At 36.8% G+C, this 12,396-nt stretch overlaps 1 protein-coding gene across 1 annotated transcript in view; it reads right to left on the bottom strand.

Moving 5' to 3' along the window:
* LOC149800247 (calnexin-like) overlaps positions 1 to 12,396 on the bottom strand; it is a 69,229-nt gene that overhangs the window by 37,157 nt on the left and 19,676 nt on the right. Inside the window, exons 8-9 of the mRNA XM_089959823.1 lie at positions 11,595 to 11,663; positions 6,753 to 6,800 (exon numbers count right to left, since the gene is read on the bottom strand). Of these exons, the coding sequence (XP_089815949.1) occupies positions 6,753 to 6,800; positions 11,595 to 11,663 (117 nt within the window). The remainder of the gene's footprint in view (positions 1 to 6,752; positions 6,801 to 11,594; positions 11,664 to 12,396) is intronic.

Below are 12,396 nucleotides of genomic sequence, written 5' to 3'. Positions count from 1 at the left end.
TAAATACTGAACACTTGGTATTCATTACCTGATTTTATTACCTGTGTTAAGTGTGATATTAAAATGAATATAATCTAACAAACAATGATGAACAGTTGCTGCCTTGCTGAGACCTAATGCAGAAGCAAACCCAAAAATCTATAAATGGTTGGGCAAAGGATTTGGTACGGGTGTGTGTGGTGAGTCAAAGGATGATTTTGAAAGGGCTGGTGTGGTGTGTGTGTGTGAGGCAAAGGACAATTTGGTAAGGGCATGTGTGTGTGTGTGTGTGAGGCAAAGGATGATTTGGTAAGGGTGTGTGTGGTGTGTGTGTGTGTGAGGCAAAGGACGATCTGGTAAGTGTTGTGTGTGAGGCAAAGGATGATTTGGCAAGGGTGTGTGTGAGGTAAGGGATGATTTGGTAAGTGGTGTGTGTGTGTGTGTGTGTATGTGTGAGTGAGGTAAGGGATGATTTGGTAAGGGTGTGTGTGAGGTAAGGGATGATTTGGTAAGGGCATGTGTGTGTGTGAGAAGCAAAGGATGATTTAGTAAGACCTGTGTGGTGTGTGTGTGCAAGGAACAGTACCATCAGCAGAGCCATCTCAAGCAGAAAGTCATTAACAGAGCCATAAAATAATTAACTAGCTGACAACAGAAAACATGAGGTCATCATTATAATTCTAAATAAATTATAAAAATAACAGAGACCAAACCTTGTCATTCATCATTTACTAATGGAAGTGTATGCTCTTCCATGAATGTGACTATGTGGAAGGCATGCCCCTCCATGAATGTGACTATGTGGAGCACTTCCTCTACCATGAAAGTGTTTGTGGAAGGCCTGCTCTCCTGTGAATGTGACTGTGTGGAGGGCTTGCTCTTCTGTGAATGTGAATGTGGAGTGCTTGCTCTCCTGTGAATGTGACTGTGTGGAGGGCTTGCTCTTCTGTGAAGGTGCTGTGGAGTGCTGTGTAAGGCTCGAAAGAGAATGTTCATATTATGATCAGGAAAATGGACTTTATTCCAATAATTGGCTTCTTGTTGAAATACATAGATTTTAATATAAATGTAAGATGTGGTGATACTTAAATCCCCTTACCTGTGAGCTGGCCTTTGCTCAGGTTGATTAATGTATGCAAAACAGCTTCGAGTCATGTGTGAGATACTGGCTAGGATTGTTATCTTAAGGAAAAGATTTTCACTCTTGCTAATGCAGCAGAGCTTCTGATATAGATCCCACTAGATCAAACCAAACCCTTAGGGTTGAAAGGTCTCACAGAGAGAAGATGGAGAATGTCGGTTCAGACTTCCATTTCATAACCTGAATAATGTCAGTTAGGGAAGTTTTGCTCAAATACTATGCTGGAGGCATTTGCCTTATCCTCCTGAGCCAATATATGCAAGAAATAAATTTGGTTTTGGATTAAGTGAGATACGCCTGTTCTGAACAGCACAGTACATTTTAGATACCACTTCAATGACCTGTTGGATCATAAGACACCCTTGGGAAAAGGGGTCCAATGAAGTCAGTGGTTTCAAAATAAAAGGCTGATTTCCCATCAGCAGGTGCATGTTCTTAGCAATGACACCTTGGCCATCTTATTAAGAAAGCAAAAGACTGATATCCCATCAGCAGGTGCCCCCTCATAGCAACAACACCAGGGCCATACTTAAAGAAAGCAAAGGACTAATTTCCCAACAGCAGGCACCTGTTCTTTACAAGGACACGTGGGCTGTCAAGAAAAAAAAAGAAAACTTTTAGGAATTAACTTCTAATGGTTCAGACTGATCATTAATTTGAATAAATCTACATGCTAATGCTAGGGGGTACAAGGAAGCTGGTCCTATATAAAAGATGAAACAGTGAGGCTTGAGACAGTTGTTAAAAGGATGCCCTGCTAAAAGACCTGAAAATTCATTAGGTTCCACTCCAGGCAAAGGGAGAAGGTTTTACGATGACACAAATACAAACTGACTATAAAGCCAGCGAGGTTTTTGTGCTGACCTATTTCCTCTCTTTTATGATGCAAAATGTGCCATACATTTTGAAATGGTAGCTCACAGTTGTGATTTCATCTAAGTTCCCCTTGAGAAGCCATAGGAGAAGTTAGATATTTGTGATGCCAAGGTTATTAAAGTAAAGGTGCTTCTCTGCTTGAATCACTGGAAGTAGACTCCATATCTCTCCACAGTCTTTATACCTGAGCAATTCTGTTCACCACTTCACAGAAATGTTTTTTTCTTCTTCTTAAGTCCTGTTTGATATGAACCAAGCAGGCAGATTCAGTATTCTGGGTTGCAACTGAAAACCTGCATGCATGACTTTCAGCAGGTGTGGAGAAAGCAGTACTTTCCTTATTCCATGCCCTCTGATTGACCTTGACAGATTGGGGGTGTGGGGGATAAATAAAACAATTCAAAATCAGAGAAAGGATACCAACTTCTGGATTAGAGAGTAGAGAAGTAGGAAATGAGGGTTGGAAGCTTGGCATTTCACCTTGTTGGAAGAAGGTCAACTATGGGCCAACCCTGACAGTCACTGATTTGACAGAGGACCAGGTGATCAACGGACCATCCTGTGTGAATTGTTCATTTTGTTTTTGTGCATGCAATGCCATTTTTCAGCATATAATAGGCTATACATAGCAACCTGTATATTTGGTAAAGGAAGAATCCAGGATAATCCCAGGAATAATAACTGACCCACAGCAAAATATCTAACGTACCCAGATTGGCTGAGTGGAGACCTGAATTTGTATGGACAGAGCTGGGATTTGAATGATCTGTAAATGTGAGTGCCTTAAACCCAGAGACCCCATGTAAATTGCTGGATTCTGTTGGGATGGCAAATCTGCTAGACACTGAGTCTGGTTGAGTTGGGATTTAAATGTGGATTTGTTGAGAATGAAACCAACTCTGGGAATCTCAAACAGGAAGGCAGAGAATCCCCTTTGTAGATGGAGGCAATTAACAACGGAACAGGTGTTAGAATTGGAATGGCTTTGATTTTGTAAAGCTGGTATGCAGGGACCACTCCTGAAGGGATCAAATCCTGCTCACTGGTAAGGAGGGCAGGAGATGTGTACCCTGGCCAGCTGAGTTAGTGTCAATAGGAATCATGATTTCTGGCAGCTGGTGGAAAAATAAAATGCTTGCTGTAAGCTATGAGAAGTCCTTCCATTTGCTGAGATGGAGCCTCATTTAGACAGATGTTTTGATAGTTTGGTCAAGTAGTTAAGCCTTGGCTGCACTTGAGATAAGAATTACCAAAAGGAAAGAAACAGGTGGCCATCTTGCATGCATCTTTGGGGTTGGAACTGACAACAGTGTATCTCTTGGAAGGTACTGAGGGTCAACAATGGGGTATCTATACTCTGCTTGGATACACAAATGTGTTGCTGGTAGGGATGTTAGAAAAAAGAGACACGAACATGGCATCTTTTCCTGCAGCAAGAATGGTAACTTGGCTGAAATTGATTCATCTCCCCCTGTGCAGTGTTGTCTCTTGCTCCGAGAAACAGGACCTGTGCAAAAGAATAAGGTTTGCAGGAGGGTTTCCCTGTCAGAGTGTCTTAGTGGAGTCCTTATTTCTCTTGTCCATCATGAGGTGCTCTGGATTGCTAGGCATATGAGAGGGTTGCTTTTTTAGTAGCCTGTTTCCTGACCAGTGGTAGGGGTTAAACAATTCATCAGTGTACTGATCAGGGTCAGTAGCATATTTCTTTCAAAAAAATGTTAAGGTTTAAAATCATGTTTTTCAAGGTGCGTTATTACATTAATTGTAAAGGACACATAAATGAAACTGTAAGTAAACACAAATTAATACTTACTATTACTCCATATGCGGAAAATTTCTTGCAAATTTATTTTTTTTTAAAACAAAAATAAAACATGCAGTCAGTAGTGTGATCATTGATATCTTTCCCATTAATATTAAACATCCTACATATGGGCATTAGAATAATGTAGTCACTGAACAAATTTCATTTCACTGTCTATACTACACTATTTACAAAGTTCAAAATATTTTAGAGTGAATTTTTCAGTTCTTGTATTTTGTCATCAAGCCGTTTTTCAAGAGCTCTAAGTTTAGCGACTTTGTCCTTTTCACTTTTCCTCAAATTATTTTGCTGTTTGTGATAAAGGAAATTTTCCAATGGATCTTTGCTTTCAATGCATAGTCATCAGCAAAAGCTGTCATTGTCTCAATGTCTTTTGAGTACCTTCCTTTCTTCTTCACTCATACCCATAAACAAAAAAAGTAAAGCTATTTGTTTTTATATTATTGCTTAATTAAAAAAACAGTGTTTGGTTATTTTAAACTATTTTATATTAACATTTCTCTCAGCTCAGCTGTATTCTATATTTATAGATCAATCGTGTTCATTGCAATTATCTCTGTCCTATTTCCACTCAATCCAAAATTAAGACTATACAGTTTCTATTTTAAAACTTGAATCTCTCTGTTCACTGACATACCTCTTTCGTCAAAAATGATTTCATGCTGAAGGCTTCTTGTTTTGGCTGTATTAAGCGTCATTACAAGAGCTTGGGTTATTTTTTTTAGATGCACGTGACCGAGGAGCACTCTCTCCCATTCTGGCATAATTGCATTTTGCAAAGCTATCTGAGCAAGGTCTCATAATCCAAACTTTATGTTTTTCTTCATCTAGCCTTCGCAGTTGGAATTGGCAGCCACCCATGTAGAAAATTATTCAAATTTAAACCACTGCTACATCCGGGCTTCGTACAATCGAAGTTCAAAATGTATGACTGCACAGTGGCCAGTCGTGAAAAAATTTCCGTTCCAGCACAAACTTAGCGAGAGATTTTTTTTATTTTATTCCCCTTCTTTTCATTTAATTCTGTAAAAGAAAACTATTTATTAATTCCTTTTTGTTTTATGAAACTCAAGGCTTTTCAAGGTATCCAGACAATATTTTAATTTTCAAGGTGTTTTCAAGGCCTTGAGGGAACAATTCATTTTTCAAGGCTTTTCAAGGTCCCGTATGGACCCTGATTGATGCATTGATCTTTTATTACATCAATACTCAAATCGATACAAGAGGTTATGAGCTGATACAGATAAATATTTACCCTATACAAATTACTTTAATCTTCAGCAGTCATCAATAATTTTAAGTACTTTGTCTTTCAATTTAAAATTTAAACTGAGACAGCCATCATGAGCACAGGGACAGCCATCATGAGCACAGGAACTCAATGAAAAACTGCTGAAAACACCAACATGCATTTTACAAAAAAGGTGATGTGGTTTTAAATATCTCTCAGACCACCCTAGCCAATTCCATGTAAATTATTTTATTCCTTCAACAAGTTCAGCAAATTATAACAAACATCAACATCAAGGAGACATTCCAAACTTGTTTCCCATGTATGAAATACAATACTGACCCTTTTAACAGCCACTTTTACATTAAGTTTCTCAGCTGCTTTGTATCTTGTCTACTTTGACAAAATCTGAAGACTAAACTTCCGGTGTGTCATGTAGTGAAATATGTTACATTCCAATCTAACTGGAATTTACTGTTTGTTCAAATCAAAGTTATACAGTATATAATAAGATGAGTCAAAATGCAAACTGTACATAATGCACCAACAGACCTGGGTCTGTGCAGTTTCTTAGGAACAATCAGTAGAACAAACAGCATAGACCCTGATCTGCAGGTACATTTATGATGTGGCAGATCAAGATCTTTGCAGTTTGAGTTGACTTATAAGTGAGTATATATGGTATAGAGATGCTGAACTGAGTTGACTCCATTAGCTACCTTACATTTACCTTCAAGATCACATACAAATTGAGGCAGTGACTATATTTTGAACGTCACTGTGCAATGTTCTACTAATTTTCTAAAGGTATGCTTCATATGTACTGATGGGTCGCATGTTAGGGTTACCATCATTTGTCTTAATAGATAATAAATTCAGAACTGTTTATTTACACAGATCAGAAGTGGGACTATTACATGTTAGGGTTACCATCATTTGTCTTAATAGATAATTGTTTATTTACACAGATCAGAAGTGGGACTGACTATTACATGCTGGTAGATATTTATTACATTGTGTGATGATACAGTTGTACAATTCAACTTTCACACATGGCAATATTGGCTCTGCGCTAATCAAGATTTCAGGCAATAAAAATTCAAAATGGCTACTGTGGTAGCCATATTGGATGACAAATTAGCATTTTAAGTAAATATCCTGACTGACAATTACAGAATACTGAAGTGGCCTATCTGAGCAGAATGCAGATTATAATAGAAAATTTTGGTGATGGTCAACCTGAATAAAGTGGTTATGTAAATCTTTAAGCCAGTACCAACTGGAAATAATACTTGTTTTCTTTCTAATTCTTGTAACTGGGTTGATGGTGTGATTCATTATAACTATGCTACAATGAATACCGAATAACCAAGTAGAGTTATAGTTACATTTACATTACTTTGCTAAAACCTATGTGAACTGTGAAACATGTAACACAAGGGAACTATACTTAATATTCCGATGCTAAAGTAAAGGCTCCAGTATAATGCAAAGGGAATCAGTGCAATAGGCATGAAGCTGATGGGTTTTCATGACATCAGTCAGGAAAAATGTCCAACATAACAAAACAAAAACATTCATTTTCCAATTCTCAAATCTGCCTGAAGAAGCAAGTGATGGTAAAAAAATCTGCTATATATTTTGGATGTTTGAAATTATTTTGAATTTTGAATGGTCAGCAAAACTGTTTCAATGTATACCTCATATTCTCCTGTTTTTGGATTCTTGTGTCTGAAGATGAAGTGGAGCTGTAAGACAAAACAACCATGATTATTAAAAATAATTTTTCCTCCACAACAAAAAACAACACTGTATCTATATAATTCACTCACGATACTGATTACACAATACAATCAATGCTCTATTGTCCAAAAAGAATGTCCTGGAATTCAAGATAATACCATTTCTTCATTTTTTAATTGGTTGTTGAAAACATCTTAAAGGTTTTTAATTGGCAACTCAGGCAGCCATATTTCAAGTAAAATCAGCACAAATTTCATTTAGGAAAAAATTGACACCAACAGAAAACTTTGGGTGAAACCCCGATGTTGATATGACTGTCCATTCAGGAGAATTAGTGACATAATTTTCAATATGCACATTGTGACGGTCATAAAGAAAGAGTGGCACCATTTCATTCTGGATCAACTAGATATCTTAATCTTCTGGTGAAATGTTGATTTGACTTTTCATTTAGGAGGAAATTTTCAAGATGGCTGTCATGGTGCCTATAGTGGATCATCAGATTACCACCATTTTCATTTAGTAACAAGACATCATAATGGTGAAACACTAATGTTGGTATGACAGGCCATCCAGGAGGAGTAGCAATACGATTTTAAAGTCTGACACTTTTTTAAGACTCCGTAAGTCTTCTGGTGGAAATCACATGTCAATTTGACTTTCCATTTAAGTAGAGTTGCATAACAAGAATTTCAAGATGGCTCCGGTGATGGCCATACTGGATGTCATGTCAGCCTCATTTTCATTGAGGATCAACTAGACATCATTAGAAGTCTTCTTGTGAAAACCTCGGGTCAATATGATTTCTTCTCAGAAGAAGTGATAAGATTTTCAAAATGGCAGCTGATGAGGCCACACTATGTTTGATTGGTACCATTAATGTTTAAGGACAATTTAGACCTCATCAGAAGTCTTTTAGTGAAACCCTATGTTCATATGACCATCCATTAGGAAAGTTGTTGTTGTTGTGGGGTTTAACGCCATTTTTCAGCACACGATAGGCTATGCATGGCGGCCAGTATTAATGGTGGAGGAAGAACCCAGGAAAACCCCGGGAAGAACCATCGACCCACGAGAAGCTACTGGCAAGCTTTCTCACATACCCACATTGGCCGAATCCTAGACTCGAACCCACGCAGACAGAGGTGAGATGACAGTGATCCGTAACGGAGAGCGCTTTAGACCACTCGGCCACTCGGGGCCCCCCATTAAGAAAGAGTACCAATAATAATACTGTGGTGGTTATATTGGACGTCTGAGTGGAACAATTTCATTTAAGACTAAATAGCCATCATTAAAAGTCTTCTGGTGAAAAGCCCATGTCCATATGAATTTCTGTTAATGAGGATAAGCGAAATGATTTTGAATATGGCTGCTGATGTGGCCATACTGGCTTGTCAGATCAGCAACATTTACATTTAGGACCATCTAGACATCATTAAGAAGTCTTTTAGTGAAACCCCATGTTGATATGATGACCATCCAAACAGGAAGATTATCAATAACAAGATTTTAAGATGACCACTGTGGTGTGTCTGAGGGAATGATTTTCACTGAAGACCAAAGAGATATCATTAAAAGTCTTCTGGTACAAACACCCTGATATGAATTTCTGTTCAGGAGGAGAAGCAATAAGATTCTGAGGATGGCTGCCATAGCAACCATAATGGACATCAAATTGGCTCTAGTTTCATTTAGGACCATCTAGACCTTATAAGAAGTATTTTAGTTGATATTACTATCCATTCACAGGGAGTAGCAATAACAAGATTTTCAAGATGGCTGCTGTGGTGGCCATATTGGATATCAAAGTGGAACCATTTTTTAAATTAAGGACCAACCAGACATCAAAAGAAGTCTTCAGGTGGAAACAATGTGGATATGACTTTCAATTCAGGAGTTTAGACAAAATTTTCAAGATGGATGCCATGGTTGTCTTACTGGAAGTCAAGTTGGCATGAATTTCATTCAGGACCAACTAGACATCATAACCCCATGCTGATATGATCATCCATTCAGGAGTAGCAATAACAAGAGTGTTCAGGCCATATATTTTATGTCTGAGCAGCACCCTTTTCATTTAATACCTACTAGACCCTGAGATGAATGTGTGTGTTAAGTTCCAATTCAATCCTCTAAGACGGTTAGAAGTAGCAAATGTGTGCTAACTAACAGCTGGCTGGCTGACACACAACTCAAAACAATCCATCCCATAAGCTCTTCTAGTCCGTGTCAAAAACATTTAACAGATACTTTAAAACAACCATTATAAATGTACATGACAGCACATGCACATATATCTTCCTATGGCAGTGGTAATCCATTTGAAACAAATGATGTTGTGTGCAAGTAACAACAACTACATGTTTAAGCAGTTGATTCAAATCAAACCCCACCCACCACAAAAAAAGAACTTCTTGTTGTTATGGCAGCTGATTAAAATGGAGTTAATATGTGGCATTATTGCTGTATAAAAAAACATAAAAAGACCCCTATGGAAAGATGCTTCCTGTCAAATTTAGCCAAAATCTGTCGAGTGGTTGTAGGAAAACTTTGCTTAAAGGTTCTTCTGATTTTAGTAATGGTGGCCATATCTGAAAGGATCATAACAGCTGAATAAATTTAAACCTTTTGTGCTACAATGCTTTCTGTCAAATCTGGCCAATTCAGCTGAGTAGTTTTTGAGAAGTTGCTTTAAATTTTTATATTTCTAGTAATAGTGGCCATATTTGATGATGTATCAGCATCTTTTGTATAAATGTGAAAGGTCGTGTGCCATGACGCTTTCTATTTTGCCAAATTTGATTCAGAGGTTTCATCAAAGACATCATTTATACAAATTTTAAATGTCTTCATGTCAGGATGCTTCATGTCAAGTTTGGTCAGATTATATTCAACAGCGATGAGTAAGTTATCCAAAGGTTTTTCCACTTTCAGTAAGGGTGGATCTGTATAATTTCTACAAATTTGGTAAAATTCTCTTGGGTGGTTTTGAGAAATTGTTTCAAGCTTTTGTTTATTTTTTAGTAATGGTGGTCATATTTAACAACAGACTGGCATCATTAGCATAAAGTTGAAGGTCTTCATGTCAGGATGCTTTCTTTGATCAAATTTTATTCAGTGATTTTCGGAGAAGGTGTTCAAAGTTCTACCAATTTTTAGTAACAGCAGCCACAATTAATTGTAGAATGGCATCATTTTGTATAATCTGAAAAGATTTTCATACTAAAATGCTTTCTGTCAAATATTACAAAAGTCAGTTTTGTGCTTCTGAAGAAGAAGCCATTTTAAGTTTTGTCTATTTTTAGTAATGGTAGTCATATCTAATAGTGGATTAGCACCAGGTGAACAAAGTTTAAAGCCCTTTATTACTGGATGCTTTCTGTGAATTTGGTAAAATTCTGTTAAACAATTTTTAATAAGTTGTCATTTTAAGATTTTTCTATTTTTAGGTAAGGCAGATATATTTTCTGTTAAAATTTTAAAGGCCTTCATGTCAGATGCTTTCAATTAAACATCAGATTCTTTTCAACAGTTTTCGGAAAGAAGCCTTACAGTGGTTTTTATATTTTTCAGACTGGTGGCCGTGTGTTATCACAGATTTGTACATCTTGTAGAAAACTGAAATCTCATCTATTTCAGCATGCTGTGCGGTCAAATTTGGTGAAAGTTAGTAGTTTTCTGAGAAGCTGTTTCAAGGTTTTTATAAGTTTAGCAACAGCAGCTATATTTTGATTGTGGATTATCGTTTGTACAAATTTTTAAAGGACTGGAGAAGCCATTTCAAGGTTTTTTCTTTCTAGTAATAGTGACCATATCTGAAAGTCAATCAGCATTGTTTGTACAAAATTGAAAGGTTTTCCTGCCAGAATTTTTCCCCTCTCAAATTTGACCACATTCTTTTCCGCAGTTTTTTCGTTCAAAGAGTTTTTACTATTTCTAGTAATGGCAGCCATAACTGAAACCCTTTCATACCAGGATGCTCTGTGCCTAATTTTTGGTCAAAATTAGTCGTGTTTTTTTTTTTTTTTTAACAACAGCAACTGTTGACAGATGCTGGGCAATACCAACGAGCTAATAGCAGATTATGATTTTGAAATCCTTCACAGTGAAGCAAGCACATTTAGAAGCAGAATTATCATCATAAGAATCTCTTCAACCCTGCCAATGATTGGAACAACTCAAAAGTGTTAATTTCTTCAAATCAGTGATAAAGAGACACTAATCTGCTTTGATTCCACGTCATGTGCGGGTAATACTGAAAGTGAAGCTTATTTTCAACATAGTTCAATTTTTGCATAAAGAGTCAAAGCATTAAGCACTAGATTTCATTACAACTTGACTCTCATTTTTGGTCGAGTATTCATTATGCTCATATAAACATAAAATGGTGAATAGTTCTTCTTTTCTTTTTGTTTTTAAAAAACTACAATTTAGGCAGATGTACGGTGGAATATTAGAGTTCCTAATGCTGGAGTGAGTCATCGGAAAAATGACATTTACATGCACTTGGTCAAAAACAGTTTTCTGATTCTGGTTGCTTGCAGTGTAATGTCAGCTGGAGACATGGGAAATTTGCAAGCTAACTGGTAACAATTTTATTTTCAGTGTAGCTTCCAAATGGGATGTTTGTATGACCAAACAGTTATCATGTCAATCACTGTACTTATCACATGCTTATTGTGATTCAATCACTGTACTTATCACATGCTCACTCCTGATTCCTGAATCTTCCTTAAGAAAAAGTGGTCACAGAAATGTAAGCCATTATAAAAGGCATCTTTATAACTGCAATGTACCTTGTGATCATTTCCACATTTGTCTGGGCCAAACATTATAGTGTAAGGTGTCTTGTCATTGAAAGCTTCCTGAAAATAGATAATAAAAATAAAGTTTTATATCATTTCTTTGACAAGCAATAGGCAAATTTATGAATAATTAGTAAAAGATATATTTTTTCCTAATTCAAGGTTCATACACTTTCTGATTTTCCAGGACTTTTCTTGGAGTTTATACAAATTTTCAAAAGTTGTCAAAGAGTCATTTTTCTAATGGAAACCAAACTACCTCCTTACGATACATTATCACAGTGTACTGCATAAATACATATAAAAATCCAACTGGAGTGCCACTACAGCAACAAAACACTACTGGTGTCATTTTGATCCATCTAAATTTATACAATTTTATTTATTTATTAGTTTTGAATAATATACAAATACCCCTCAAAATTCTGAATTCTTTAAAGTGATACATTAAGTTTTAACATTTTATATTCCATCAGATAAATGGACAATATGTAAGGACCTTTCTAGTATGCACTGCCATCATAACCCATTCATTGCAAAAATATGCTGACTTCTAGTATGCACTGCCATCACTCTCCTCTGAGTTGCGTTGAACCAGCAAGAAGAAGCACGACAGTGATGGAAAGCAGAACTGCAATAAGCGAACAAAGCGTCACGAAAATATGGCTGCAGGCTATTGCAGTGATCCCCGCACGGCACAGAGCCATTAGAGCTGGAGCGAGAAGATCTACACTATTACTTGTCTGGGAAACCAGTACTGAGGGAGGAAATTTAATCGATGAAAAGGAAGACT

Source organism: Sinohyriopsis cumingii, chromosome 5 (assembly GCF_028554795.1).
Source record: "Sinohyriopsis cumingii isolate HCF-2022 chromosome 5, ASM2855479v2, whole genome shotgun sequence".
Classification (NCBI taxonomy): domain Eukaryota; kingdom Metazoa; phylum Mollusca; class Bivalvia; order Unionida; family Unionidae; genus Sinohyriopsis; species Sinohyriopsis cumingii.
This window is presented reverse-complemented; position numbering and strand designations above follow the sequence as displayed.